The 24,999-nt window shown below is 43.3% G+C and overlaps 2 protein-coding genes across 3 annotated transcripts in view; one reads left to right on the top strand and one right to left on the bottom strand.

Moving 5' to 3' along the window:
- Positions 1-2,154: 2,154 nt before the first annotated feature.
- Positions 2,155-4,076, bottom strand: LOC147902930 (uncharacterized). Its single transcript, XM_087373647.1, has 2 exons — positions 2,787-4,076; positions 2,155-2,687 (listed from the first exon to the last, which is right to left on the bottom strand). The coding sequence occupies exons 1-2, from the start codon at positions 2,866-2,868 to the stop codon at positions 2,476-2,478; spliced, it is 294 nt and encodes a 97-aa protein (XP_087229773.1). The 5' UTR covers positions 2,869-4,076; the 3' UTR covers positions 2,155-2,475.
- Positions 4,077-9,308: 5,232 nt separating this feature from the next.
- LOC147902929 (uncharacterized) overlaps positions 9,309-24,999 on the top strand; it is a 38,458-nt gene continuing 22,767 nt past the window's right edge. The window contains exons 1-5 of one of the 2 annotated variants that reach the window (XM_087374268.1): positions 9,309-9,556; positions 9,669-9,823; positions 9,927-10,126; positions 10,233-10,845; positions 10,936-11,550. In XM_087374268.1, the coding sequence (XP_087230394.1) occupies positions 9,363-9,556; positions 9,669-9,823; positions 9,927-10,126; positions 10,233-10,845; positions 10,936-11,550 (1,777 nt within the window). In that variant the 5' untranslated portion in view covers positions 9,309-9,362. Of the gene's footprint in view, positions 9,557-9,668; positions 9,824-9,926; positions 10,145-10,232; positions 10,846-10,935; positions 11,551-24,999 lie in introns of both variants that reach the window. The other variant, XM_087374267.1, reaches the window with a different exon arrangement.

The raw sequence follows: 24,999 nt of genomic DNA, 5'->3' as shown, positions 1-24,999 counted from the left end.
ACAAGAAAAGTGCAGGTGGCTTGGGGCCGTGAATATATCTTACGACAGCACATGAACAAAGCTATTTCATCGTTTCATTAAGTAGTCCATTGTGTACTTTGACTATTGGAAGCTTACCTTTGAGAGGCTCTGCAGCCTTTGTAGCATTTGGATCAGAGGCGGTAGAGAGCTTCACGGGTTTTACAGGCAAAGGAGGGCAGGGTGCCACTGAAGATTCTCTTGGCTCATAGTGAGAGCTGCTCCCAGGCTGACTATCTCAGCATCGGTGAAGACTTGAAAAGGCTTCTCCCTCCTCCACTGATAGCAGCAACATAGGTGCTCTTCGGCAGCTCTGGCATGGGGTTCCCTTTCGGGAGACCTAGTGCACTGCGGACTTGGGGGCTCCATTGGGACGAGGATCCTTTGCAACGAAGGAGACGAAGAGAGGTTTGTCTTTGCTCTAGCTATTACTGAAAAAATTACTAGTCGGAGAGGTTTTGAACTCGGAGAGAAGCTTACGCTAAGGCGTCTGTCTCTCTGCCACCTTGTTTGAGTTGAAGAATGTTGTTTTCATCTAGGTTTAAGGGTGAAGGGGGGACGAGGGGTATCGTGCTTATCATGAGCTACATCTTGCATGATGGTATTCGAGGCACTGCTGATGTCTATCTGATAAGACTCCACAAGACTGATGGGATGGGGACTGGGGGGATGAGATGTGAGAGCTTCAGGAGGAGAAGATCAAGAAACCACCTTATCTGAGCCGCCATTGCTAGGGCCGCCGTCGCTAGAGGAAGCCATCACCTTCTCACAAATGACTAGTCTAAGGGGATCACAATGTATGAGATAATGATCACATGATAACTATTGTGCACACATATCTATTTTTATGATCCTAATGGGAGCATGTGCACTAGCTCTTTTTATGATCTATGCATAATGAAATGTAACTTATTTGAATGGCCACATATGATCTCATTATGTAAGCTATAGTATTCATTAAGTTTGAAATCATTTTTTCTACCCTTAATGTAATATAGCTTCAGTGAAGCATCCACATTATTTATCTTTTGCATGATATAAGAGAAGTGTACATATAATATATTAATAAGGTAACTCTAGGCTAGTGGCCTTTAACATAACTTGTGAAAGATGATGCATAATACTTTGTCTACAACATTGTGAGCCTGCACATGCATCCCTTCTAAAATAGAAAAATTAAAAGATCCTTAAAAGTTATATCGAAGGCATTGCACTTTATATTTTCATAGGTTCAAACTAGTTCTTGTATTTACACACTTGCATTTCAATATAATGCATGTTATCATTACCTTGGTTGTTTGCAAATGCAATAAAATCTATCACATGAAGTCTAGTAATTTTGCACATACATGTATAATATAAAAGCTTGTAGGAAAATTTTACTAATTCACTTAGAAGGAAACTTTTATTAATTCACTTGCAACTGCCCAAACATGCTTCTAATAAGCATCACAAGTGAAAGTTCCTAATTCACCAAAACATCTTCTAATGCATTGTCTATAAGATGCCTTTGAAGTTGAGTTTCTTCAAAGGTAAGAGAGGTCAGCCTAAAAGTATTACCATTACATGCTATCTCATATATATTTGTTCTAAATCAAAAGCAATGAATAAGTCTAGGATTCAAATGGGAGATTTTAAATCAACCAATGCAATGTCCATGAATTACATTTAAAATTAATTGAGAAATTGAAAGGTACGCCACAGTCAGATAAGTTGTTTTAATTTCTGAAATTGTTTTAAATTAAAAGCCAAATGATATTATTTTAGAGAATTTTAATTTCTAAAATTAAAACAGTAAGATAATTTTGAAAGTAAGATGATGTTTGAAACTGTTTTAATAAAAAAAGCCAAAAGATATACCTAAGATATACTTTCAGAAGCTTTTAATTTCTGAAATTACAACAATAAGATAATGATAATTTCGAAAGTATAACAGTTTCTGAAACTGTTTTAATTAAAAAACCAAAAAATATAAATTTAAAAACTGCCTAGCTATAACTTATGCACTTTAAATCAAATTACAACTTTTAGCACAATAAGATAAACTGCAAGAAACCCCCTTCAAAACCCAGGAATCCATATAGTCTAAAAGCCGAATTACATATATTACTAGTGAGATATTATATAGTTGAAGCACCCATAAATAGACCAACGAGAAAAAGTGCTGAATATCCAAAATTACAGTAGCCCAAAATAGGCAACAAGGCCAGGAAAATCTACAGCTTGGTACATAGATGTAGGTGGTAACTAGGACCAACGAAAACCTACATTACATAACTATTGGAGAAGCTATTTTACATAAACGCCTACACATCTTCGGCTTTGACATGAAGTAAGCGGGAGAAGTTCTCGATTGCACCTGCTATTTGGAAGAGCGCCTGATTGCTCTCTCTTTGCTTCAAGGCACTATCAGGCCACTAGAACTCCTTCCTCAAACTCCTCCCTAATGAGGTCTTGCTACACCAACAATGCCTTCTCGCTCAAATCATGTTGCTCCTTGGATCGAGAGGTTTCCACATCTTTGAAGAAGCTGATTAATTGCTTCGTAGTGTCCTCAAACTCTTTCTTCACTATAGAAACCCTTCCCAGACATTTCCTTTTATGGCCACCTGTCTTCAATGGGTCTTCATCGTCTGTTTCACTCTTGGGAGGGGGGGAAAAGGTTGAACCTTCATTGTGAGGCTACTCAGAACTTTCTGCAAATCCAACATTATCATAAGTGCAGGGATAGCAAAGGATTAAAGAATACAAAATGATTGAAAACCTACCTAAGTCACTTGTTGAGGAATCGATGAGGATGTCGCTTGGGTCAATGATCCTCTCATCTCCAAACGCTCCAACCATCTTCATGTACAACTGCTTGTCCTCATTTTGCGGTAGCCTTGTAGCTTGCCTCTCGTGCTACCCCATATTCCAATAAGAACTCTTGCTCGATGGAATATGCATTTCGTAGTCTTTGATGCCCTTGAAGGCACCCCATATTCGATTCCACCGATATAAGCACTGTGGGCCAGTCTTAAAAACAAACTCTTTCTCACATAGCTTTGACACAATTCACTTCCTTTTTCTTGATGGACACCATCAAGGAACCCTTGTCCAGGAGTTGGTCAAGGGTTTTCTTAGCTTTATGTTTCTTCATAGACCAGAAGACATTCGCAACATTGGGGGCATCAAGGGGACTGTCGTCTAGCGAGTCAAGAAGAGCAATGCTACTTGGATCCTCACCTAGCACCTCGTCTACTATTGCAGTAGAAGAATCAATAGGAGCCGGTGATCAAGAGGGCACAACAGGGGCACTACGACGGCTTTAGGGGTTTGAGAACCCTACATAATGTGGGGGCAAGAAAGTAGTAACGAGGGAGGTGGCCAAAAAAACATAGCAAGCGACCCATTAGCCAATTATCACAACTTTATCTCAGAGTTTAAGACCAAAATAAATGTTTAGAAGCTTGCCCACTTTGCAAACATTGATTAACGCTGGTCTAATGAAAATGAAGTTGCCATCACACAATTCACTTCCTTTTTCTTGATGGACACCATCAAGGAACCCTTGTCTAGGAGTTGGTCAAGGGTTTTCTTAGCTTTATGTTTCTTCATAGACCAGAAGACATTCGCAACATTGGGGGCATCAAGGGGACTATCGTCTAGCGAGTCAAGAAGAGCAATGCTACTTGGATCCTCACCTAGCACCTCGTCTGCTGTTGCAGTAGAAGAATCAATAGGAGCCGGTGAGCAAGAGGGTGCACCAGGGGCACTACGACGACTTTAGGGGCCTGAGAACCCTACATAATGTGGGGGCAAGAAAGTAGTAATGAGGGAGGTGGCCAAAAAAACATAGCAAGCGACCCATTAGCCAATTATCACAACTTTATCTCAGAGTTTAAGACCAAAATCAATGTTTAGAAGCTTGCCCACTTTGCAAACATTAACGCTGGTCTAATGAAAATGAAGTTGCCATCAGTCAAACAAAGTGATTGAAAAGCTTAGGGCACTTAAAGATGCAAAGAGTTGCTTTATCCCAACAACTTGAAGCTGTGTTTTATTTAAGCACAGACGCACTCAGCACTCAGAAGTCTCTCTCTCTCTCTCTCTCTCTCCCCCTCCCTCCCTCCTTCTCTCTCTCTCTCTCTCTCTCTCTCTCTCTCTCTCTCTCTCTCTCTCTCTCTCTCTCCCCCTCTCTCTCCATAATTATAGAAATAGTAGACATTGCTGCATAAACTGCCGGTCATGTGACAAAGAAAGAAAATGAATCATAGACATAACTTTTATGCTGTTTACCCAAAAATGGCCATTCCACACTAAAACTTGACACCCAACTACAAAACTAGACACCAGGCCCAAAAATGGCCATTCGAAGGCCCCAAAACTCAAAACTGAGTTTTTGCTAGTGCAAAACCACCATAGAAAGTTCGAGCTATCACATGGGATGATTAAACACTATTCAGTCGAAAGAAAAGACAGGTCGCAAAAAAGAACAGAGGTACCCTCTTCTTCTTGCTAGCCCGCTTCACAGAGGTCTTCATTGACGGTTCCTTCGCAGCAGCTTCGTCCATCTTTATTCCAAAGTTGGGAGCAGAGCCTCTTGCAGTCACTATGACGTCCACAGATAGGGGTGGGCCATCGAACGACAGAGGGGTAGCAAGGTGCACAACCGACCCCCTTGCCACAAACGAGGGTGGGATTCAAACACCATAGTGGGCAGATCGGCCACCCACTTGCCATAGGTTGGAGAAGACAAGACATCTAGATACGTGCAACCGCAGCGAGACAGCATCCAGATACATGTGACTGCCATGAGACAACATATCATCCAGATGAGAAGAGGGCATAAACTCGATGTCCAGGTCGGTACCGTCAAAAGCCTCATTCAAATCAAGAGCTCTAAAACGAGACATATCAAAGAGAAAAGAAAGACCAGGTTGCTGAGGAACGCAGAGCAAATGGTCGAAACATAGCAGCAGCATGACGAATCTATAGAAACTCCACCGGGGATGATGATGAAACACCACGACGCCATGATCTTCAATGCTTGAAGCAGCTACAAACAATGGAGCTCCATTGATGGGAGGTGTGTTGCAAGCAATCTTCGCTATCGTCGGCATGGCTGCACAGGAGCCGGTGAGGTGACGACCTATGAAGTAGGACGGGGCTTGCATGGGACGACTTGGCAAGGAGCAACAACAAGAGAGGTGAGGCGACTCGAGAGGGGTAGGAAAGCAATAGGGAGAGGGAGGGACATGAAAACAGTAGGGAGAGGGACAGGTGAGGCAAGGAGGGAGGTACAAGGAGGTAGGAAGAGGGTAGGAATGGAGAGAGAGCGTCGAGAGCCGGGAGGGAGTGAGGGAGGTGAGACAGAGGCGAGGAGCCCCAGGAGAGAAGAGCAGAGAGGGGGAGGTCAGGGCACAGCTCCATTGAGCAGCAAAAGGGGAGTTCCATTGAACTCCCCAAGAGAAGTTGGGAGAGACGATGATGGGTAGGTGGAGAGCAAATGTGCTCTCCCACCAAACCCTCTGCATGGCGGCCACGTGGTGCCATGCTTGCAAGCAAACCGACGGGTGGCAGTCGATGGCCGCCCGTGAAGTGGCTGTTGCTAGTCACGACCAATCGCTCATGGGTGCCCCTTTTGGCACCCTATAATTTCAGGGTGCGTTTGCTCGCACCTGGAGGCATCGGTGCACTAATCAAATTTTGCCGCGTGGCCAAGACTAGATGCGCTTTGGATGCGCTCCAAGTGCTCCATGTGCACTAGCTCTAAGTATTTCCAAGTGACATTGAAGTTCTTCCAAGTGGTACTAAAGTATTTGGAAGTACTTCAGTATCACTTTAAAATTAGTGGAAGTTCTTAAGCACTTATAAGTGGTTTGTCAATATGACCCTTGAGGGGTCCCCTTTAGGGGCAGGGGCCATATTGGCAAACACATGATAAATCCTTGCAAGCAAACCGGCGGGTGGCAGTCGATGGCTGCCCTTGAATTGGCTATTGCCAGTCATGATCAATCACTCATGGGTGCCCCTTTTGGCACCCTAGAATTTCGGGGTGCATTTGCTCGCACCTGCGGGCATCGGTGCGCCAATCGAATTTCGGCGCGTGGCCAAGACTGGACGCGCTTTGGATGCGCTCCAAGTGCTCCACGTGCACTAGCTCTAAGTATTTCCAAGTGACATTGAAGTTCTTCCAAGTGGTACTAAAGTATTTGGAAGTACTTCAGTATCACTTTAAAATTAGTGGAAGTTCTTAAGCACTTATAAGTGGTTTGTCAATATGGCCCTTGAGGGGTCCCCTTTAGGAGCAAGGGCCATATTGACAAACACATTGACAAGGATTTATCATGTGTTTGCCAATATGGCCCCTGCTCCTAAAGGGGACCCCTCAAGGGCCATATTGACAAACACTTCAACAAACATTGCATAGGGGCCATATTGACAAACACATTGACAAGGATTTATCATGTGTTTGCCAATATGGCCCCTGCCCCTAAAGGGGACCCCTCAAGGGCCATATTGACAAACACATTAACAAACATTGCATAACTTTTATCTCTTGAAAGTCTACCTAAAAGAGCTGCAGAGCTATTAAAAGTATCACTGAAAGTGGTTCATAGGTATTAAAAAACTAATTGGTCCTGAAAATCTACCACTTAGCAGTACTTAAGCACCATTTAATAATATTGCAGAACCACTTAATATAACTTATGGACCACTAAGAAGTACTTAAGAACCATTTATAAGTCCTTTAGGACCCCTAAGAAGTGCTTATAAACCAGTCAATAGTACCTCTTTGCATCACATAGAAGCACTTAGGACTACTTCTGGACCACTTAAAAGCACTAAGTAGTGCTTCTGGACCACCTAGTACTAGTTTAGGCTATTTAATAGTACTGCAGAATGACTTAATACTGGTGTAGGACCACTTAATAGTTCTTCAAGACCACTTGAAAGTGCTTCAAAGCTATTAAAAATACCACCTGAAAGTGCTTCAGAGTGTCTGAAGATGCTGTAGGATTGCATTATTTTGCTTGAATAAAAGTACAGTATGAACCTGAGGCTCACCAAGCAAATGTATGGGATGCTTTACAAAAGAACATCTCCCCATCCTCTTGCAACAAACATCTTTTTTGTTGGGGGAAACTCGAGTCTCCAGTGTCCAAAATTCAAAAACAAGTTCTTTAACCTCCTGTGTGATGATGGTACTTATAGGTTGCTGTCTATGGCATGTTTGCAGGGGCAAGACTCCATCCCCTTCTAATTATAGGCGAGCATTGGCTGCACAAAGGTTTCTCTTATGGAGACCCAGAACCTTTGCTACCTTTGACAAGCTGACACGTTTGTTTTTGCCACCTTCTCCATTGATACCATTACCATTAAGTACCATCATTTGAGATGACCTCTTCAAGAAAAGTTCATAGTTTGATTGGGGCACTTTGACTTATGTTAAAGTGTTGCGAATGTTGGCCATCTCTTCAAGAAAAGTTCATAGTTTGATCAGGGCACTTTGACTTATGTCAAAGTATTGCAAATGTTGGCTAGCACATCTCGATTACAACCCATTTCTTTAGGTCCAACATCCCTGAAACTGGGATGGAGGAGGAATTGTAGAAATACTTGCTTGCGAGTATCTTTGTCGAGGCCCTTCGTTTGCTCGTACCAGGAGTTAGCCACAGTTCTACAAATCTTATTTCTTTCCTTCTCATCAATGGACTTATTCTCTTCCTTCACTTTTTGTCGATGTTCCTTTTGCTTTGAAGCACAATATTTCCTGATAAACTCAGTTCCTTGCCGACCAAGAACAACCATGCCTCCATTTGCTTGCGGTACTACATTGTGTAAAAATTAATCTTCTCCCATTGCATGGCCATTCAAAATTTGATCTTCTACCATTGCATGACCATCCATACTTTGCAAGTTCCTTCAACCAAAAAACATGCAAGCAGATAAGTGGAGGGAAGCGCACTTTTTGTATGTGTCGCAAAGAGATACAAAGAATGAGGGTGATGGATTCGATCTGAGGGAGGAGGTAGAGAAGACAAGAAAGTATAGGAAGAGCAAGAAGGCAGGAAAGCTGAAGGTGGGGAAGCTAAAGGAAGCTGACGACATAGTTGAAGAGTGGAAGGAGTCGAGGAAGCTGAAGGTGGGAAAGCTGACGGTCGAGCTGAAGGAAGCACGAAAGCTGAAGGAGGTTGATGACCGAGTTGAAGAGGCCGGGAAGCTTGGAAAACAAGTTCTGTTCTTGCACCACAATGTGTAGTATGAGCGCGCGCACGCGGACACACACACACACAGACCCATGATCGTTGCACAACGTGCAACAAGGAAACAGAAATAATGGTTCCCCACTCTTTTTTGACTAGTACTCATTATTTTCACCACTACTCATTCTTATTACTTGCACGTTACTACCTTCCATTCTCTCTTACTAGCACGTCCTTACTACTTGTTAGCACATGACAAAGGAATGTCAATATGACACTACTTTTTAAACCACCTATCCATGCTTTCACCCTAGTTGCAATGATAAAATTATTCGGAGCGATGGAAGACGGAGCAAAAGGATTGAGTGATCAACACTGAAGCAAGGATCCTGTGTGATAATGAACGGCCAACCATGGAACGGAAGAAAGCAAAGATGGAGTGGAAGAAAGTAGTGGAAGAAAATGAGGAAGGCAATGAGGGAGCCTGGGGCCGGCCAGCCTCTGTTTATAAAGAGGTGGAGGGTTCTTCGTAGAGCGGGTTGGGAATCGGGTAGAAGCCTTTTGATTAGTTATTCGTTGGGAGCTGGGAGTCGGGTAGAAGCCTTTTGATCAGGTATCCATTGGGAGCCTTGAGCTACATGCCTGTGTAGTGGGATAGGCACCGTCAAGGAGCGGTTGCACTTTCGATGCAAGCCACCTTAACGGCGGCCAGGGTGAGAGATAGATTGGGCACATGAGAGAGGTTTCCGATTGCAATCTGTGAAGGCAGGAATTATCGAAAGTAGGGGCACATGCAAGCTAAGTTTGCAGGAAGCTTGTTGGACCTTGCTAGAGTTACGTCAGGGGCAAATGCAAGCGAAGTCTGCCGGAAGCTTGCTGGGTCTGGCCGGAGATATGGGCAAATGTAATCCGGTGGGCAGAATCTCTAGTAACTCCGTCATGTGACCTCATCTGAATGTGGAGTGAGTTTGCATGAGAGAGAGGAGGCATCAGAGAGAGAACACCAAGATGTGAAGTGTGTTGATCAAGCAAGGCTTGTGGTAACACTACTCTATAATTTGTATGTGCTACTCTTCATATCCAATTAGCTTCCTCCTCCTCCTCTGCATTTGGAGCCTCCATAGCCAAGCTTCCAAACAACCTCCTTCAGCTTCCATGGAACTCTCCAATCACTACCACGACCTTGGTAACCTTGCTCTCATGTGTATCGATTCCGCTTGCCGCAATATCCACAGCGTCCACTCTTGGCGTCGACAGAAACGTACCCTCCATCGCCTCCCCCCCCCCTTGGCTCACCACCTCTTCCATCGCCTCCTCCACTCTCGTCTCCTCTCCCCTCCCCTTCTCGAGTACGCTTTCCCCTCCTTTCTCTGCTTCCTCCTCCGCAATCATCAGTATTTCTTTTGCATCGCCGCACTCTTCCGTCATTTCTGACTTTCCCTTCGACTTTTCTCCCTTTAGGCTCTTTCAGTACAGCGTTGAAGAAGTGCATGTCTCTGGAGAAGCCGCCGTGGACGCTGAGTGGACTGCTTACTTCGGCGATTTTCTCTCTTTACGGGTTCTTGACGCCGCTGATTGCAGATCCATCTCGAACTCTGCCCTTTTGCAATTGAAAGGCAGGTGTTTCAAGCGAAATGACACTACTAAGCTCTAATCATAGGCCGACGTACTTATGTCTGGCCTTTGTAAGTGAATAAGGTCTTCGAATTTTGTCAGCAGGGCTGAAAATTTTGGAAGAGTTGAACCTTTCACGTTGTGGTAAGGTTACCGACGAAGGATTGGAACATCTCATGTGCTTAACGACCCTCAAGAGGTTGGAAATATCGGAGACCGGAGTCACGGTGGAAGGACTAAATTGTCTCTCTGCACTGCGGTCTCTCACGTCTCTGGACGTTGGGGGCCTGCCCGTCACTGATTCTGTACTTATTTCTCTCCTTGTAAGTCGATCTTTTTTATAAAACTTGACTGAGACTAACATGTGAATTGGATTATTATCAACGTCTTGCTTGTCAATGAAATCTGCAGGCTTTGAATCACCTGCAGCGTCTGGATCTATGGGGGAGTAAAATCTCCGACGAAGGAGCACTGCTGTTGAAAGGATTCCCTCATTTGGAATATCTTAACTTGGCTTGGACAGATGTGACACAAGTCCCGCCTTTGCAATTCTTGAAGCACCTAAACATGGCGAACTGCACTCTATCGTCCATTTTCGAAGCTTGGGAATGGCCTGAGGCACCGTTGCAAGAGCTTCATTTGTCGGGAGCTGTGATCACGGACTCTTCTACTGTATTGGCTGGTCCCTGGACGAGTAACATTTTGGTGGTTGATTTATCGGTGTCCAATGTGACAGATTTGAGCGTTCTAAGTGGCATGAGGAATCTTGAATGTTTGGATTTGAGCGGGACCACAACACCAGAGCTAACGATGCAGACAATTGCAGAGATAGGATGCAAGCTGAAACGGCTTGATTTAAGTGGTTTAAAGGTGGATTCGCAAGGCATAAGGAATTTGGCTGGCTGCGTTCCCAAACTTGAGCAGTTGTCGTTGAGCGGTACCCTGGTAGATGATTCTGTGTTTCGTTTCATGGAGCTGATGCCTTCTTTACAAAAGGTTGATCTCAGCTACACAAGCATCAAAGGTGAAATTTCCGGAGTGAGGGATGTTTGCGCTCTTTTGTCGTAGACAGCTCTGGATTTTGAAGTCAACGTGTTTGTGCGTTGGAGTGCAGGATTTTATTACGAACCTGGAAAATCCAAAAAGTTATCATCTTTTACACCGATTGAACATTTACATGCTTTGACGTCGCTGAATCTGCGGAACACACTGATCTCCGATAAAGGCTGTCGCAGACTTTCATGTCTCGGGCAGCTGACTTGCCTTTACCTACGAAGTGATCTGTTGTCAGATTCTTCTCTGCAGTTTCTCGCACTCCTTAAGAAGCTAGTAATTCTCAGTATTGAAGGGGCAATGCTCACGGATGCAGGGGTGCTGAATTTTAGGCCGCCTCCATCCCTGAAGGAGCTCCATCTTTCTGACTGCTGGTTGCTGACAGAAAAAGGGATTCTTCAGTTCTGCAAGGTCAATAGAGGTTTGCTAGTACAGCATGAACTTTTATTAGGTGGTTCAGATGTCTTTTGGGGATCTTCGGAAATTGTATCCGGCAAGGGTTTAGGAACGAAGGGGACTGCAAAGGGACAGTGGAGTAAAGGCACGAAAGCAACTCTGGACTCGAGAGCACCAGATTACTTCTGTAATTCAAAGACATCCAGTTCAGAAAGGACCTTTGATGGAAAGCGGGGGGATAATCAGCCAAAAAAGAAAGAAATATCGTTGCTTTGTTCTGGTACGAATCCTAAGTCTGAAATATAACGAGGAAAAAAATCTCCCAGCTTCTCCTGTGCTTTGTTTTTCATATTTAATGACTGATTGAGATGGGCTAATGAGGCTTCTTGTCTACTCTTAACATCTTGTGTTCTTCCAAAGAACTTGAAACACAATATTAACAATCTTATTGAGGTACCTTTTTGTTCTTCGGCAGCGGATTGCAGTCACATACCTTGTCAATGTGAGAATTCCAGACACGTCATGAATTTAGGGGAGTATTTTGGATCACTTCTAGAAAGTACGGCTTACTGATAAAGCCTGTCTTAGGACCTTTTTAAAGCTCACCACGACTGGCTTGACAATCACCATCCTACCGTGGAGATCAATCCACCCTCACCCGTGAGGTGGTATTCTTGTAAGTTCAACGTGGCCTAGCACAGTGTCCGATGTTCATGGTCCCAGGGGCTGACCTCATCAAGTAACTAGCCTTCAGCACCTTCGAGTCTATTCAGACTTACATTGACCTCCTACACAGTTTGAATAAGTTCTCCACGGTTCTGACAATGGCCTAGACAGTTGTGAACTAAAGAATTATAGGCAACAAAGATCCAAATCTCTCAAGACCTCTTGAGCGTGTTTTAAAGGGGGGCATTGGTCAGCCAACCATCTCCCAGTGTGTATCCAGCCTATGTAGCATGGCATAGCAGTAAAGCTGCAGCATTTCAGCTTCTGGATCTCGAGTACTGTGCACTGTTTTGCTGCTGATTTCGGTTCAGTTCTGAGCGTCTTCTCCCATCATACACTGTTCCTACCACTTTGAATTAGCCTTCAGTCTTCCAAGGAGTTGTAGGAGCTCTCCAGAATGACCCCACTGTACTGCATTCTGTTAGGAGTTGCTTCAAGTCTTCCTTGAGATAGTGAATTCTTATCTTCAGCAATAGAGCTTCAAGGTGGTTCAGTAAGATCTCACTCATTTGTCCATGACTTAAGTGTTCTTGTGAGGTATTCTTGTGCACAAATGTTACATGAAGTTGTGAATCTATTTGTTTGGTTTCCTTAAAGTTCTTTCGCTGTGTAGGGTTAGACTTTTTCCCTTACAGCCTGTATAGCTTAGCATAAATCATGTCGTTGCCCAATACCATTGGATATCTGGGAAATGGGGCTGCTACAACCCTATTTTTCATGCCATTCAAACATTTTGGGCTTCATTCCTGCCTCCAATGCATCCCCACGTGCAGTGCCTCCGGTTTGCTTGTATTTGCTTGCATAATCTGGTTCAGAAATTTTAGCGCTTGCTCAATGCTTCGAGGATTATGGGCCCTCACAAATAAGGTTAATCCCTGAATAGAACATAGCAATTTTCCCCTCTCCAAAAGGTCTTATACAAATAGGGAGAGTCTCCGTCTGCGCCAGTTTGGGATATTGCATAAAAACCAGCCGAATATTACTCTTGATGGGTGGGGGAAACAGAAGAAGTCACCGTGAGGTTTTGATTTGAATCCATGCAGTCTGTTTGTTTGGTGAATCTAGCATGTAGCACCACCAAGTGTGGCCATACTCCTGCGAGTATGTGCATACACTGGCTCATAAATTTTAGCAAGCTTGGCAGCTTGCTCAATGCTTTGAGGATTATGGGCCCTCACATCAAATGCCAAACAAGGTTAATCCCTGAATAGAACATAGCAATTTTCCCCTCTCCAAAAGGTCTTATACAAAAAGGGAGAGTCTCCATATGCGCCAGTTTGGGATATTGCATGAAAATCAGCTGAATATTACTCCTGATGGGTGGGGGAAACAGAAGAAGTCACCGTGAGGTTTTGATTTGAACCCATGCAGTCTGTCTGTTTGGTGAATCCGGCATGTAGCACCACCGAGTGTGGCTATACTCCTGCAAGTATGCGTATACAAACAAAAATGATCCAATCCTCATCTCCCTTGGGATAGAAGTAAAGGTAGTCTTCCAGCTTCGTAAGCCATTCCTCAAGCTCATTAAGGGTGGAGTGTCCCCTTTGACTTATGTACCATGAGCTATACTTGGCATATTTGGCAGTGTAGTACCAGGGATGGCCCTCTCCAAAACCATGGCTATTTCTTTTAAGGCTCACATAGAGATGAAATGTCATCTCCCCTCTGATATCCTCAAGTAGAGTGCAATATGACAAAAAGGTATCAGACAACAAGTCCTCAATGTTTGGTTTGTTACCTGTGCCACAGTGCTTCTTTGTCACTGAAACGTGTGTTGGATGAGTAGAGTCAATGCCCCTCCAGTAATCCCCCAAATGAGGAGAACTCGGGGGCTTGATACCTCAGGATGTGTAGGGGTAGATGTTTCAGTATGGGAAGGAGCTGAGCTGACAATAGACCTTGGTGAGGACACGTAGGCTATTAGGCTGGAGCAAAGGGCAGCCAGATGGGGCCAGCAGAAGGGATGCAGAAGAGAGAGAATGTCTAGTCCGCAGATCCAGTACGAGCACTGTACAGCCGCAGATGTGCTGCTCAGCAGCAGCGGGTACTTGTGAGGGTGATACAGAAGGTCATACTGCAGCACATCAGCACCTGAAACTATGACAGGGATGTCCGCTGCCTACAAAGAAGAATGGTCCATGGCATTTGGGACGTCCTCTTGAGGTGAAATACCCTCACTCGAGGGACAATAGGAGGATGACATGCTGAATTACCTGGACGTGCTGGTACTAAAGGTCATGAGCGAGTGGCTGGTGCCGAAGGTCTAGGAAAGTATGTCAAAGGTCTGGTAGCACATGTCGAAGGTGCAAAACATGCAATCGTTGCCGAAGGAGTTGTACGAGAAAGAGCTGCACCAGAAGACCTTTTGGGTTTTTTCTTTTTCCTTGGGCAATATTTGGCAAAATGCCCAAGAATCTTGCAGATCCTACATTGGTCCAGTCTCCCTGCAATCTCGACTCTCTGTCTGCAGAATGAACCATCAGGACGCTAAAGCATGATATGGTCATCCATCATGTGGGGGGTACAGTGCTGCCAGGAGGGCAGCAGGGGCAGCAACAAAGGCTGCAAAAGGGCAGGTCTTATAGGCCTCCAAAGTAGGGTTGGTAGAGAGCAGTCTGTGTTCGGCTCTGCCGCTTGTCAGCCTCTGATCAGTGCTAAATACCAATGTGCTCAGAATTGTGATCTTAATGTGTTCAGTATGATCTCCTGATCATTAGCTCTCAACGATCAGAGAGAAATTCCCAGTTTCAATTGACAGGAAAACATTGCGCTGCCAGAGGGACCTACTCGTATACAGTTCCAAATTCAGTTTCGACGGCATGTATTGAGTCACCTCAGCTGGGGGAATCCCTGTACCAGGTTCTGTGTTGATTGGATTTCATTTGCCCTATCATTTGCCTTGGAATCAGTTCCAGCAGGTACAATTTAGGGTTTTCTATGCAAAACGACCCTAGAAAATTGGGGCTTTTCAGATCTAGGTGTTATATTGCTCTATTCTATCCTGTCTGCCTAAATTGCAGAAACCAGTGGCAATGGAGCCCTTAAACTGCTCTGCATCTGCCACGTGGCAGTCATTCTTTCTATCCTGGTCAGTGATAATTACTGATCAGTCCTATACAGTACATGGCAGAGCATTCCCTGTTCAAACAGTGCATATAATCACTCTTTCTGCACAGAGTTATAAGCAGGGTCTAAACAGTGCTCAGAAAGTGTGTTTCTGTTCAAAATCAGGCCCAAACAATAGGTGCAGACAATTTTTTTGAGTGCCAATTGACTTGTATGGCCTCAAGGAGTCTGGATCTAATTCTAGGAAGGGCAAGGCTTCAAGGGACTTCAGACCTGAGGTTGAGTATGAAGAAGCCCAATCAATGGGGAAGCATTGGCACCTATGGAGGATGCTCAGACCAGTAACCAGGAGCAAGAAGAGGCAAGTCCATCTTTAAGATCCCCTAACCATTCACCTACCAAATCCCTTCACCACAAGGACAAGTTGGATCTTGAAGGTCTTATGGCAGTCATGTTGGAGCAGCATGGACAAATGATGGACAAACAGAGCAAACTGATGTAGCAGCTTGTGGACCAGCAGCAAAAGTTATTTGACCAGCTAGGGCAACTCACCTCAGTGCTGGAACAAAGGGTTGAAGGGGTGGAAAGAGACTCCAAGGTCAAGTTTGACAATGCTGTCACTCAGCTGAGGACCATGAGAAGTGATGTGAACTAAGTGAAGAGTAGGTTTGAGCCAAAGGGTAAGGAGATTGCCAGGGATGATCCTCCTAGAAGTCTTTGATATTGGGACAGGCTGGATTGAACCCAAGTAGGAGTGAATTTATGGCTGATGCTAGAAAGTCACATCCACAACAATCTCCAAAATCAGTACCCTCATGGAATATAACTCAGTCAGGAGGTTCAGAGTTCAGCCCAGCCCAGGGGACAGGTCTTGATGGTGTGCTCAGCCCATCCAAAGTGTATCATGCCTCCTTGAAGAGAGGTGAATTCTTGACTTTACAATTGTTGGCCTACAATTCAATTAGACCCTGAGGTGAGAGAAGCCATGACCTTTACTCAGTTTGTGTAGGCTACTCAAGGTGATGTTCAAAAGGAAATTGGACAAGGGTCAGGATTAGGCAAGAACTACAAGGACAAGATTGTCCTTTAGAAGTTCCAAGGATAGTCTAACTCACCCAATGAGCTGCAAGAATGGATAAGTAAGCTGGAAGACTACTCTATTTGACATATTTTAGTAAGCACTGGGTTTGCCCAAGAGACTCCTCGGGTCTTTAGAAACCCAGTATAGCTGCTTATGCTTGGGCACTGATGACGACATGAGTGTTGCTTTGCTTGCTAAGTATGTCTTCCTTTTGTTTTTCATAAAGGTTTTTGTTTACCACCTTTTCTTCTCTTTCATTTTTTCTTTTATTTTCTGTGTAGATTTTTGGTTTTTAGAACAACAAAAAATCTAAATTTGTATGATTGGACATATTCTAGTCTTACAGAGGTATATGGAAGACTACTTTAAATCAAGCCCAAGAAGTGAGGCTGCCAAAATTCAGTTTGCAGTACTACATTTGGCCACATGGGAAGAATTCAAACATGAAATGGTGATTACATTCCTCTCCCCTCTAATTGTTGATCAGTTTGTGTGTCAATGGTATGACCTAGTTCAAAACTTCATCCAAAGACTTGGGTATAGACACCAAAACATTTGAGGCAATTGATGACTGCAACCCATTTATAAATCTAATCATCCTCTGCTTCTCATCTCTATTCCTTACAGCAGATACACAGCTCCTCTGCAAAACATTTGAGGCAATTGATGACTGCAACCCATTTGGGTATAGACACCAAAACATTTGAGGCAATTGATGACTGCAACCCATTTATAAATCTAATCATCCTCTGCTTCTCATCTCTATTCCTCACAGCAGATACACAGCTCCTCTGCAACAGCAGGTCGTCATAGTTCTTACTTCTTGAGGCCTCTTTTGATTGTTGTGAGCCTTGCAGGGATGCTGATGGTAATGGGGCTGTGAGTGATGAGGAGGTTTTGTGGGACACTCAGCCAGAGTTGTATTCCATATCCACCTATGCTTTGAATAGCCACTTCTACCTTTAGGCTGTGAGGTAATTCATCCACTGGCAGCCTCAAGGAATGGATAGACTTTGAGTTTATGAAGCTATGAGAGCTTCCACTATCCACTAGAATGTAGGCATCTCTGCTCTTTATCTGGCCCTTAATCTTGAAGGTTGTGGGGCTGCTCATTCCAATGGCACCTTTACCACAAGTCAAAGGATCTGTTCTCCTCAGAATACTCATCTACTATTAATCTCTTTGCTTTGGATTTGGGCCTATTGACATAATACTTGGCTGTGATTGGCTCAGGACCCTAGGAAGATTTACAATGAATTTGCAGGACCTGACCTTGACCTTCCTAGATATGGGCAAGGATGTTCTCTACCTGGAGTTCCATCTCATAAATTACAGAAGATATTAGCCAAGCAACTCAGGAGGCTTCTCAAAAAGGAAGTTAGTATATTTGCCCTAAAGCTTGAGGAAGACAGCACTCAAAATCTGGTAAGATCTTCAAGGTGGATGATGAAGACATGCTGGAATTGCTGATGCAATATCAGGGTATATTCACAGACCCTCCACCAAGTCTTCCCTCAAAAAGAGATGTGGGCCATGCTATACATTTAGAAGAGGGATGGAGACCTTTCGTCCAAAGTGGAAAAAGAGGAGATCTAGAAGCTTTTGGATAAGTGATTCATTACCTTTAATCAATCACCTTTTGCATCTCCAGTTTTATTGTTCAAGAAGGAAGATGGTACTTTCAGGCTATGCATTGACTATAGGGAGTTGAACAGAATGAGTGTCAAAAACATATTTCCAATTCCAAGGGTGGATGACTTGCTTGATGAACTCAAAGGGTCCAAGTACTTTTCCAAGATTGACCTTATAGGTCGGGGTACCACCAAATAAGGATCAAGGAAGGAGGGGCAGGTTTAGTGAAAGGGGATAGAATTGGCAGAGGGAAGAGAGAGGAAGAGAGAGGAGGAGTGGGAAGGGAGGAAAGGGGAAGAGGGAGAGGAAGAGAGAGAGAAGGGTGAGGGGAAGAGAGAAATTGGGGAGAGAGAGAGAGAGAGAGAGAGAGAGAGAGAGAGAGAGAGAGAGTGAAGGCAACATGTAGGAGGAAGGAGGTTGGAAATAAGATTAGATGTCAATGAGGGGTGGATGGGGACTTATATAGTCCATCCACATTTCCCATCTAAAAGGCCTCTAAAGGGTCTCTAAATTAGCCCTTTTTCCCCGTTCATTACAGCCATTTCTTCCCATAGAATTTTGCCCTCAAAATTTTACATCCTGGTTGTCCAAGTGCAGCAAACAGCAACAACTAATCAGCCAGGTAGGAGATAGGGGTGGTCCTTGACAATGCTTTCTGGCTGCCATGAATTCTCTTCCTCAGGGAGTCCCCGCCACTTGATAAGATACTCTATGTAGACCTTGTTTCAAAGTTGGTCTCTGAAACCCATGATGCGCTCCGGGACATAGAGGATGTGAACCCCCCTCATCCATAGGTGGTAGCTCACCGTTATGCTCATTGTATCAGTTATCTTTAGTCTCATAGACCTTCACGGTCTCCCGAAGACTTTAATAAACTTTCTTTCTTTCTTTCTTTCAGGAAGAGCTTGGACATGCTGTCCTACATGTGGCTTTAGGAAGGACACATGGAAAACATTATGAATCTTGGAGGTACTAGGGAGCTACAACTCATATGCCACCTCTCCAACTTTGCAGATGATCTTGTAGGGACCGTAATACCTGTGAGCAAGCTTCGTGTTGGTGTTACCCTTCAGCAAGGCATAAGGGTTCTTATGGAGGCGTAAATGCACATAATCTCCTTCTTCAAAAGACAGATACCTCCTGCATTCATCCGCATACTTCTTCTGCTTGGCTTGGCATCTTGCATTTCTTCTTAGCCAATTGTAGAAGGGCATCCATTCTGTCCGAGTCACTTCTTGCTTGCTGATTTTTCACAGCCATGTCTGAAATAAAAGGCGGCATCCCAACCTTGCATTTATACATTGCTTCAAAAGGAGTTTGGGAATGCTCCTGGATTCATCTAGGTATATATTGCTTCAAAAGGGCTCATGCCAATAGAAAGGTGCTTGGTACTGTTGCAATAAAATTCAGCAAGAGCCAACCGCTTATCCTAGGACCTTTGTGTATCATGACAAAAGTGCCTCAAGTATTCCCCCACCCATTTGTTCACGCTTTTTGACTATCCATCCATCTTAGGGTGATAAGCAGTGCTAGGTGTGAGGAGAGTACCCACTGCTGTGAATAACTCGTGTCAAAAGTGACCCATAAATTGTGCATCTCTGTCACTGACAATTTCTTGAAGGAAGCCACGATGCTTAAAAACTTGCTCAATAAATTGCCTAGCAACCTGTGATGCTGAATACCGGGTGTTTTGTCAATCTATCCACGTAATTGCTATCCCATCCCCTCTCTGTACAAGGCAACCCTGTGATGAAATCCATGTCTATGTTGGCAAGGCAAGCATTCAATGACGTATGTAAGCACATCCCGCCACATGCCATCCTAGATGAAGCTCTGTTTGATCTTTTCATATGTCTTAGTGATACCCACATGCCTTGCCATAGGAGATGAGTGCATTTTGTAACCAAAAGTCTATACTTGGAGTCTGGCACAAGATAAATTATATCATTGCAGTACAACAACCCATTATGCAGCTTAAATTCAGCATGCCCTTGGCTTGAAGGCTCCTATAACTGAATTTTGCATATATTCTTCTTGAATCCCATGAATCCGTTCCTAATAGATGGTGGAAATAGTAGATAAACTAGAAGCCCACATTCTAGACAAGGCATCGGCAACCACATTTTCTTTCCCCTTCCTGTACTCAATGTCAAAATCGTAGGACTGAACTACAACCAACCATAGCACTGATGTTACGCAATGTGGTGAGATGGCCAAGCTGGCTAATCTTATAACAGAGGAGTTCTCTGAATGTTTTAGGGATGAATTACCTTATGCGTTACCTCCAGAGCGGAATGTTCAGCATAAGATTGAACTGATTCCGGGGGCAGAACTTGTAAATAGACCTCCCTATAGAATGAGTTTTACTGAAGAGGCGGAGGTGTGTGGAAGAATACCTCAAGTTGGGACAGATTCAACCAAGTTTCTCACCTTTTGCTTCGCCAGTGATATTAAAGAAGAAAAAGGATGATACGTTTCACCTCTGTATAGATTACAGAGCATTGAATAATATCAATGTTAAGCACAGGTATCCGATGGCTCGGATTGATGATTTGCTAGATGCATTACATGGAGCCGTGATTTTCAGTAAGTTAGATCTTAAGTGTGGCTACCATCAGATCCGGATTAGAGCCGAGAATGTGCATAAAACCGCTTTCAGAAGCAGGTTTGGTCATTATGAGTTTTTGGTAATGCCCTTCGGACTTACCAATGCTCCAGCGACATTCGTCATGCTTATGAACGATTTACTACGTCCGTATATCGAAAAGTTCGTAGTACATTTTATTGACGATATTTTAGTGTTCAGTAAAAGTATTACTGAGCATCGTGAACACTTAAGAGTAGTGTTCAGTACTTTGAGGAAAGCCAGTCTTTATGTAAATAAAAAGAAAACTATACTGTGTATGGTTAGGCTTGAATATTTAGGATTCATAATTACTCCAGAGGGGGTAGAAATGGATCTGAAGAAAGTGGCTGCGATACTAACTTGGCCAATCCCTCGGAGTCTGACCGCGTTGCGATCATTCTTGGGATTTGTCCAATTTTATAGAAGGCATATCAAAGGATATTCCGAAATAGTATCGCCATTGACTGATCTGACCTCAGATAAAGTACGTTTTATATGGGGACAGAATCAACAAGAAAGTTTTAACACCATAAAACAAGCTGTGGTCACAGGACCGGTGTTAAAAATAGTCGATCCCCAGAAACCATTGTTCCTGGAAACCGATGCAAGTGGGATTGCGTGTGAAGATCCACGCTTTTCGAAAATGCAAATGTGTGCAATGCATGCAGAATTTGAATGCCGATTGGCCCTCCAATGGGGAAGAGCGCCCTCGTGAGGGTACTTGTTTCTTTTTCGACCTACATGCAAGGTGGGAGAGAGATGACGGATGAATGCAATGTGGTAGAAAGAATGCTACGTGAGATTCACAATGAAAGGGTGATACCCTTTCATTAATGTCCCTTGAGATCACTCAAGTTCCATCTTCCCATTTACACCTACCCTTAGCCTATGACCCATGCACCTACCATTCAATGCACTCTAATGCACCCTTTCCCTTTCCTATTGCCCCTAGGACCTAGACACGTGTGTGCACATCTTTATTAATAATCATTGGCCAATGTTACATAGTTTTGGCGGTACTATTTACATCGCTTGATCGATCATAAATACAAACATATAACCGCACCATCAAATTGGCGCCTAACAATAATAGAGTTCTAATGACTATTAATTAACTAAATAATCATTTCTCTTGTCATGACACTCCCTCTTGCTTGAATGAGCAGAAGTCCTCTTCTGGATTATTGCTTGTCTCTTCCTCTTATGTGCACTTTCTCTTGTTACTTCTGCCATTGCATCGCCTCTTTGTAATCTGCGAGTATCTGTGGAAAATCTGTAAAGAACTCTTCTTCCATCCATTGTGCATCACTAGCTGGCTGGTTTTTAAACTTCAGTAAATACATATATCTCTTCTTTCCACGAGTACTCTTCTCTTTATGGTATACGATCTGTTCCGGAGTAAGAACTTCAGTCCCGTCTTCAAGTTCAGGTTCTTCTTGCTGCTGAGTATCCAAAAACGCAGAAGTATCGCCACGGTATCTCTTCAAATTGCTCACATGAAAGATGTTCTTCATACGCCAGTGGGCTGGTGACTTCAGCTCATACGCTCTGGATCCTTCTTCTGGATATAAAGCTACTGAAATCTGAAATGGACCATAAAACTTCGGTGCTAGCTTGACATGTTTGGTACTTCCTCTCACTGACTTGATTCTTCTTTTATCAATCTTCAATAAAACCCAATCATCCTCCTTGTAATAAACTTCTTTTCTTTTTTTATTGGTTGCCTTGGATTGTTGAACCTGGGCCTTCTTAATATGTTCTTTTACCTGCTCAATAACCTGTGACATATCCTCAGCAAACTGGTCAGCAGCAAAAATTCGCTCCCCCAAGTGTGTTATTGGAGTGGGTAAACATTGCCCATAGATGATTTCAAATGGGGCTTTCTTGGTGGAAGTATGTACAGTGTTATTATAAGCAAACTCTAACATGGGTAAGAACTCTGGCCACCTTCTAGGTTGGTCATGGACATAAGCTCGAAGTAAAGTAATTATGGTTTGATTGGCATTCTCACTTTGTCCATCTCCTTGAGGATGGAAGGCTGTAGTAAATTTCAGTTTGGTTCCGAGATTCTCTAATAGAGCTGTCCAAAAGTTGCTAATGAAACGGCCATCATTATCGGATACAATGGATTTTGGTAACCCATGTAACCTGAAGATTTCTCTAATGAATAACCTTGCTGTTTCAGGAGCAGACAACTCTTTTTTACAGGGAATAAAATGAGCTTGTTTACTCAGCCTATCTATAACAGTGAAAATCTGCTCAAACTGACCAACCTTGGGGAAACCAGACACAAAATCCATTGTAATGTGTTCCCACCTTTCCGAAGGAATAGGCAAAGGCTGCAAAAGACCAGCAGTCTTACTTGTGTCAGATTTAATGCGCTGACATACGTCACATTGTTGAACAAAGGTCGAAACTTCTTTGCGAAGTTTAGGCCAATGGAAGTATCTCTCAATATTGTCAATGGTTCCTCTAATACCTCTATGTCCAGAATATGGACTCGCATGTAACTCACTCATGACTAGATACCGAAATGTTTTGGGTACACATATGGCACGTCCCAAAAATAAGTATCCATCCACGATGGAATAAGCCTCTAAATCCCCAACCTCATTACGTTGAATCTTCCCATAAATGTCAGCGAAGTCCTCATCTAAAGGATAAGCTTCAACCATTGCTCCTAATGATTTCTCCTTAATCACAGAAACGTGATTAACTTGGGGCCGTCTACTCAAAGCATCAGCTACTTAATTCTCCTTTCCCGGCTGATATTCGATATTTGGTTGCCCAAAGGATTGAATATATTCAGCCCATTTGATTTGTCTTGAAGAGACAATGGGTTGAGAGAACAAGTGCTTGATACTTTGATGGTCAGTCTTAATCTTGAAAGCAGAAGCATATAAATAATGCTTCCATAACTTTAGAGCATGAATGACTGCCAATAACTCCTTCTCATACGTGATATATTTCAATTCAGCCCCTTGAAGTTTTCTACTCTCATAAGCAATGGGATGCCCTCCTTGCATCAACACTGCCCCAATCGAGGTACCACTAGCATCCGTACATACAACAAAGAACTCTTTGTCCATGTCCGGAAGTGTTAACACTGGTGCAGTCACTAATGTTCTCTTAAGCTCCTCAAAAGCTACTTGGTGAACCTCTCCTCACTCATACAAGGAATGCCTCTTCAACAAATCTGTTAGTGGGGAAGCAAGACGTGCAAAATTCTTAATGAATCTGCGATAATAACTACACATCCCTAGGAAGGATCTCAGCTCATGTAAGTTTTTGGGTATTGGCCATTCAATTATGGCCTTGACCTTTTTAGGGTCAACCCGAATTCCCTCGGCAGACACAATGTGTCCCAAATACTCTATTTCTGTCTTGAAGAACTCACTCTTCTTGATATTTAGGAACAATCGATCCTTCCTTAGGAGCTCCATCACCTTAGCAAGGTGATCCTTATGCTCTTCCTCATTCTGGCTGAACACTAAAATGTCATCAAAAAAGACTATGACAAATTTTCCCAAGTAGGGTCGCAAAACCCTTCTCATCAGCCTACTAAAAGTGGCTGGAGCATTAGTTAGGCCAAAAGGCATGACCAAAAACTCATAATGTCCAGTGAGAGTGCGAAAAGCTGTCTTATGTTCATGCCCACCTTTCATACGAAGTTGATGATAACCAGATTTCAAATCCAATTTGCTAAAAACTTTAGCACCTTTAAGCATATCCAATAAATCATCCACTCTTCGAATCGGATACCGGTTCTTAATCGTAAGTTTATTCAAAGCACGGTAATCTATACACATACGATATGATTCATCCTTCTTCTTAACCAATAATACAGGTGCTCCAAATGGAGAACTGCTTGGTCGAATCAGGCCTTTTTGCAACAGATCTTCAATTTGTTTTTCTACCTCCTCCATTTCTATCCTGTTCATCCTATATGGGGCTCTACATGGAGGGGAAGCTCCTGGCTCTAAGTCTATGGCATGATCATCTTCTCTCTCCATGGGCAATTCGAATGAGTCATCTCTTGAAAATCGATCCTCATAAGCTCTAAGGAACTCATTTCTCTTCCGATCTTCTTTTGAGATATGAAGATCTCGTGAATCCCGTATATACACAAGATTACAATCTACCCCTCTTTTTACCAATCTTTTGGCTTGGGTAGGAGTAATCAATGGAATTGTATACACGTTCCGATCCCCTACGATCCTTATGTTTTCATCCTTATGTACAAAGCAACAATGATGAGTATGAGGATGAATAGCAGGGTTAAAATCATACCGCCATGGTTTACCTGGTATCATGTCAACGTCTTGTAAAGGGGCTACTAGAAAATCCCTTCGATCTCTATATTTTTGTATACGAAAAGGAATATTTCGTACTATGGATGTGTCTTCTTCATTGTGTCCCCTAAAAGCTCCTGAAAGCGACATGTTTTTTATAGGTTCTGGTTTAAGATGGAGTAATTTTGCCAATCTATCACTTACTAAGTCATAATTACATCCATCATCTAGGAGAACCACTATTCTCTGTCCATTCACGAATCCATACACCTTAAAAAGATCATGAGGCCCAAAGGTATTGGCTGA

Source organism: Dipteris shenzhenensis, chromosome 4 (genome assembly GCF_047967505.1).
Source record: "Dipteris shenzhenensis isolate YYH24624 ecotype China chromosome 4, Dip_SZ_1.0, whole genome shotgun sequence".
Lineage (NCBI taxonomy): Eukaryota > Viridiplantae > Streptophyta > Polypodiopsida > Gleicheniales > Dipteridaceae > Dipteris > Dipteris shenzhenensis.
This window is presented reverse-complemented; position numbering and strand designations above follow the sequence as displayed.

Coding starts and splice junctions, on each gene's coding strand:
- LOC147902930 (XM_087373647.1), bottom strand. CDS start 2,868: ATGAAGATGGTTGGAGCGTTTGGAGATGAGAGGATCATTGACCCAAGC. Junction 2,688..2,786: donor TTCCTCAACAAGTGACTTAG/GTAGGTTTTCAA, acceptor CTCACAATGAAG/GTTCAACCTTTTCCCCCCCT.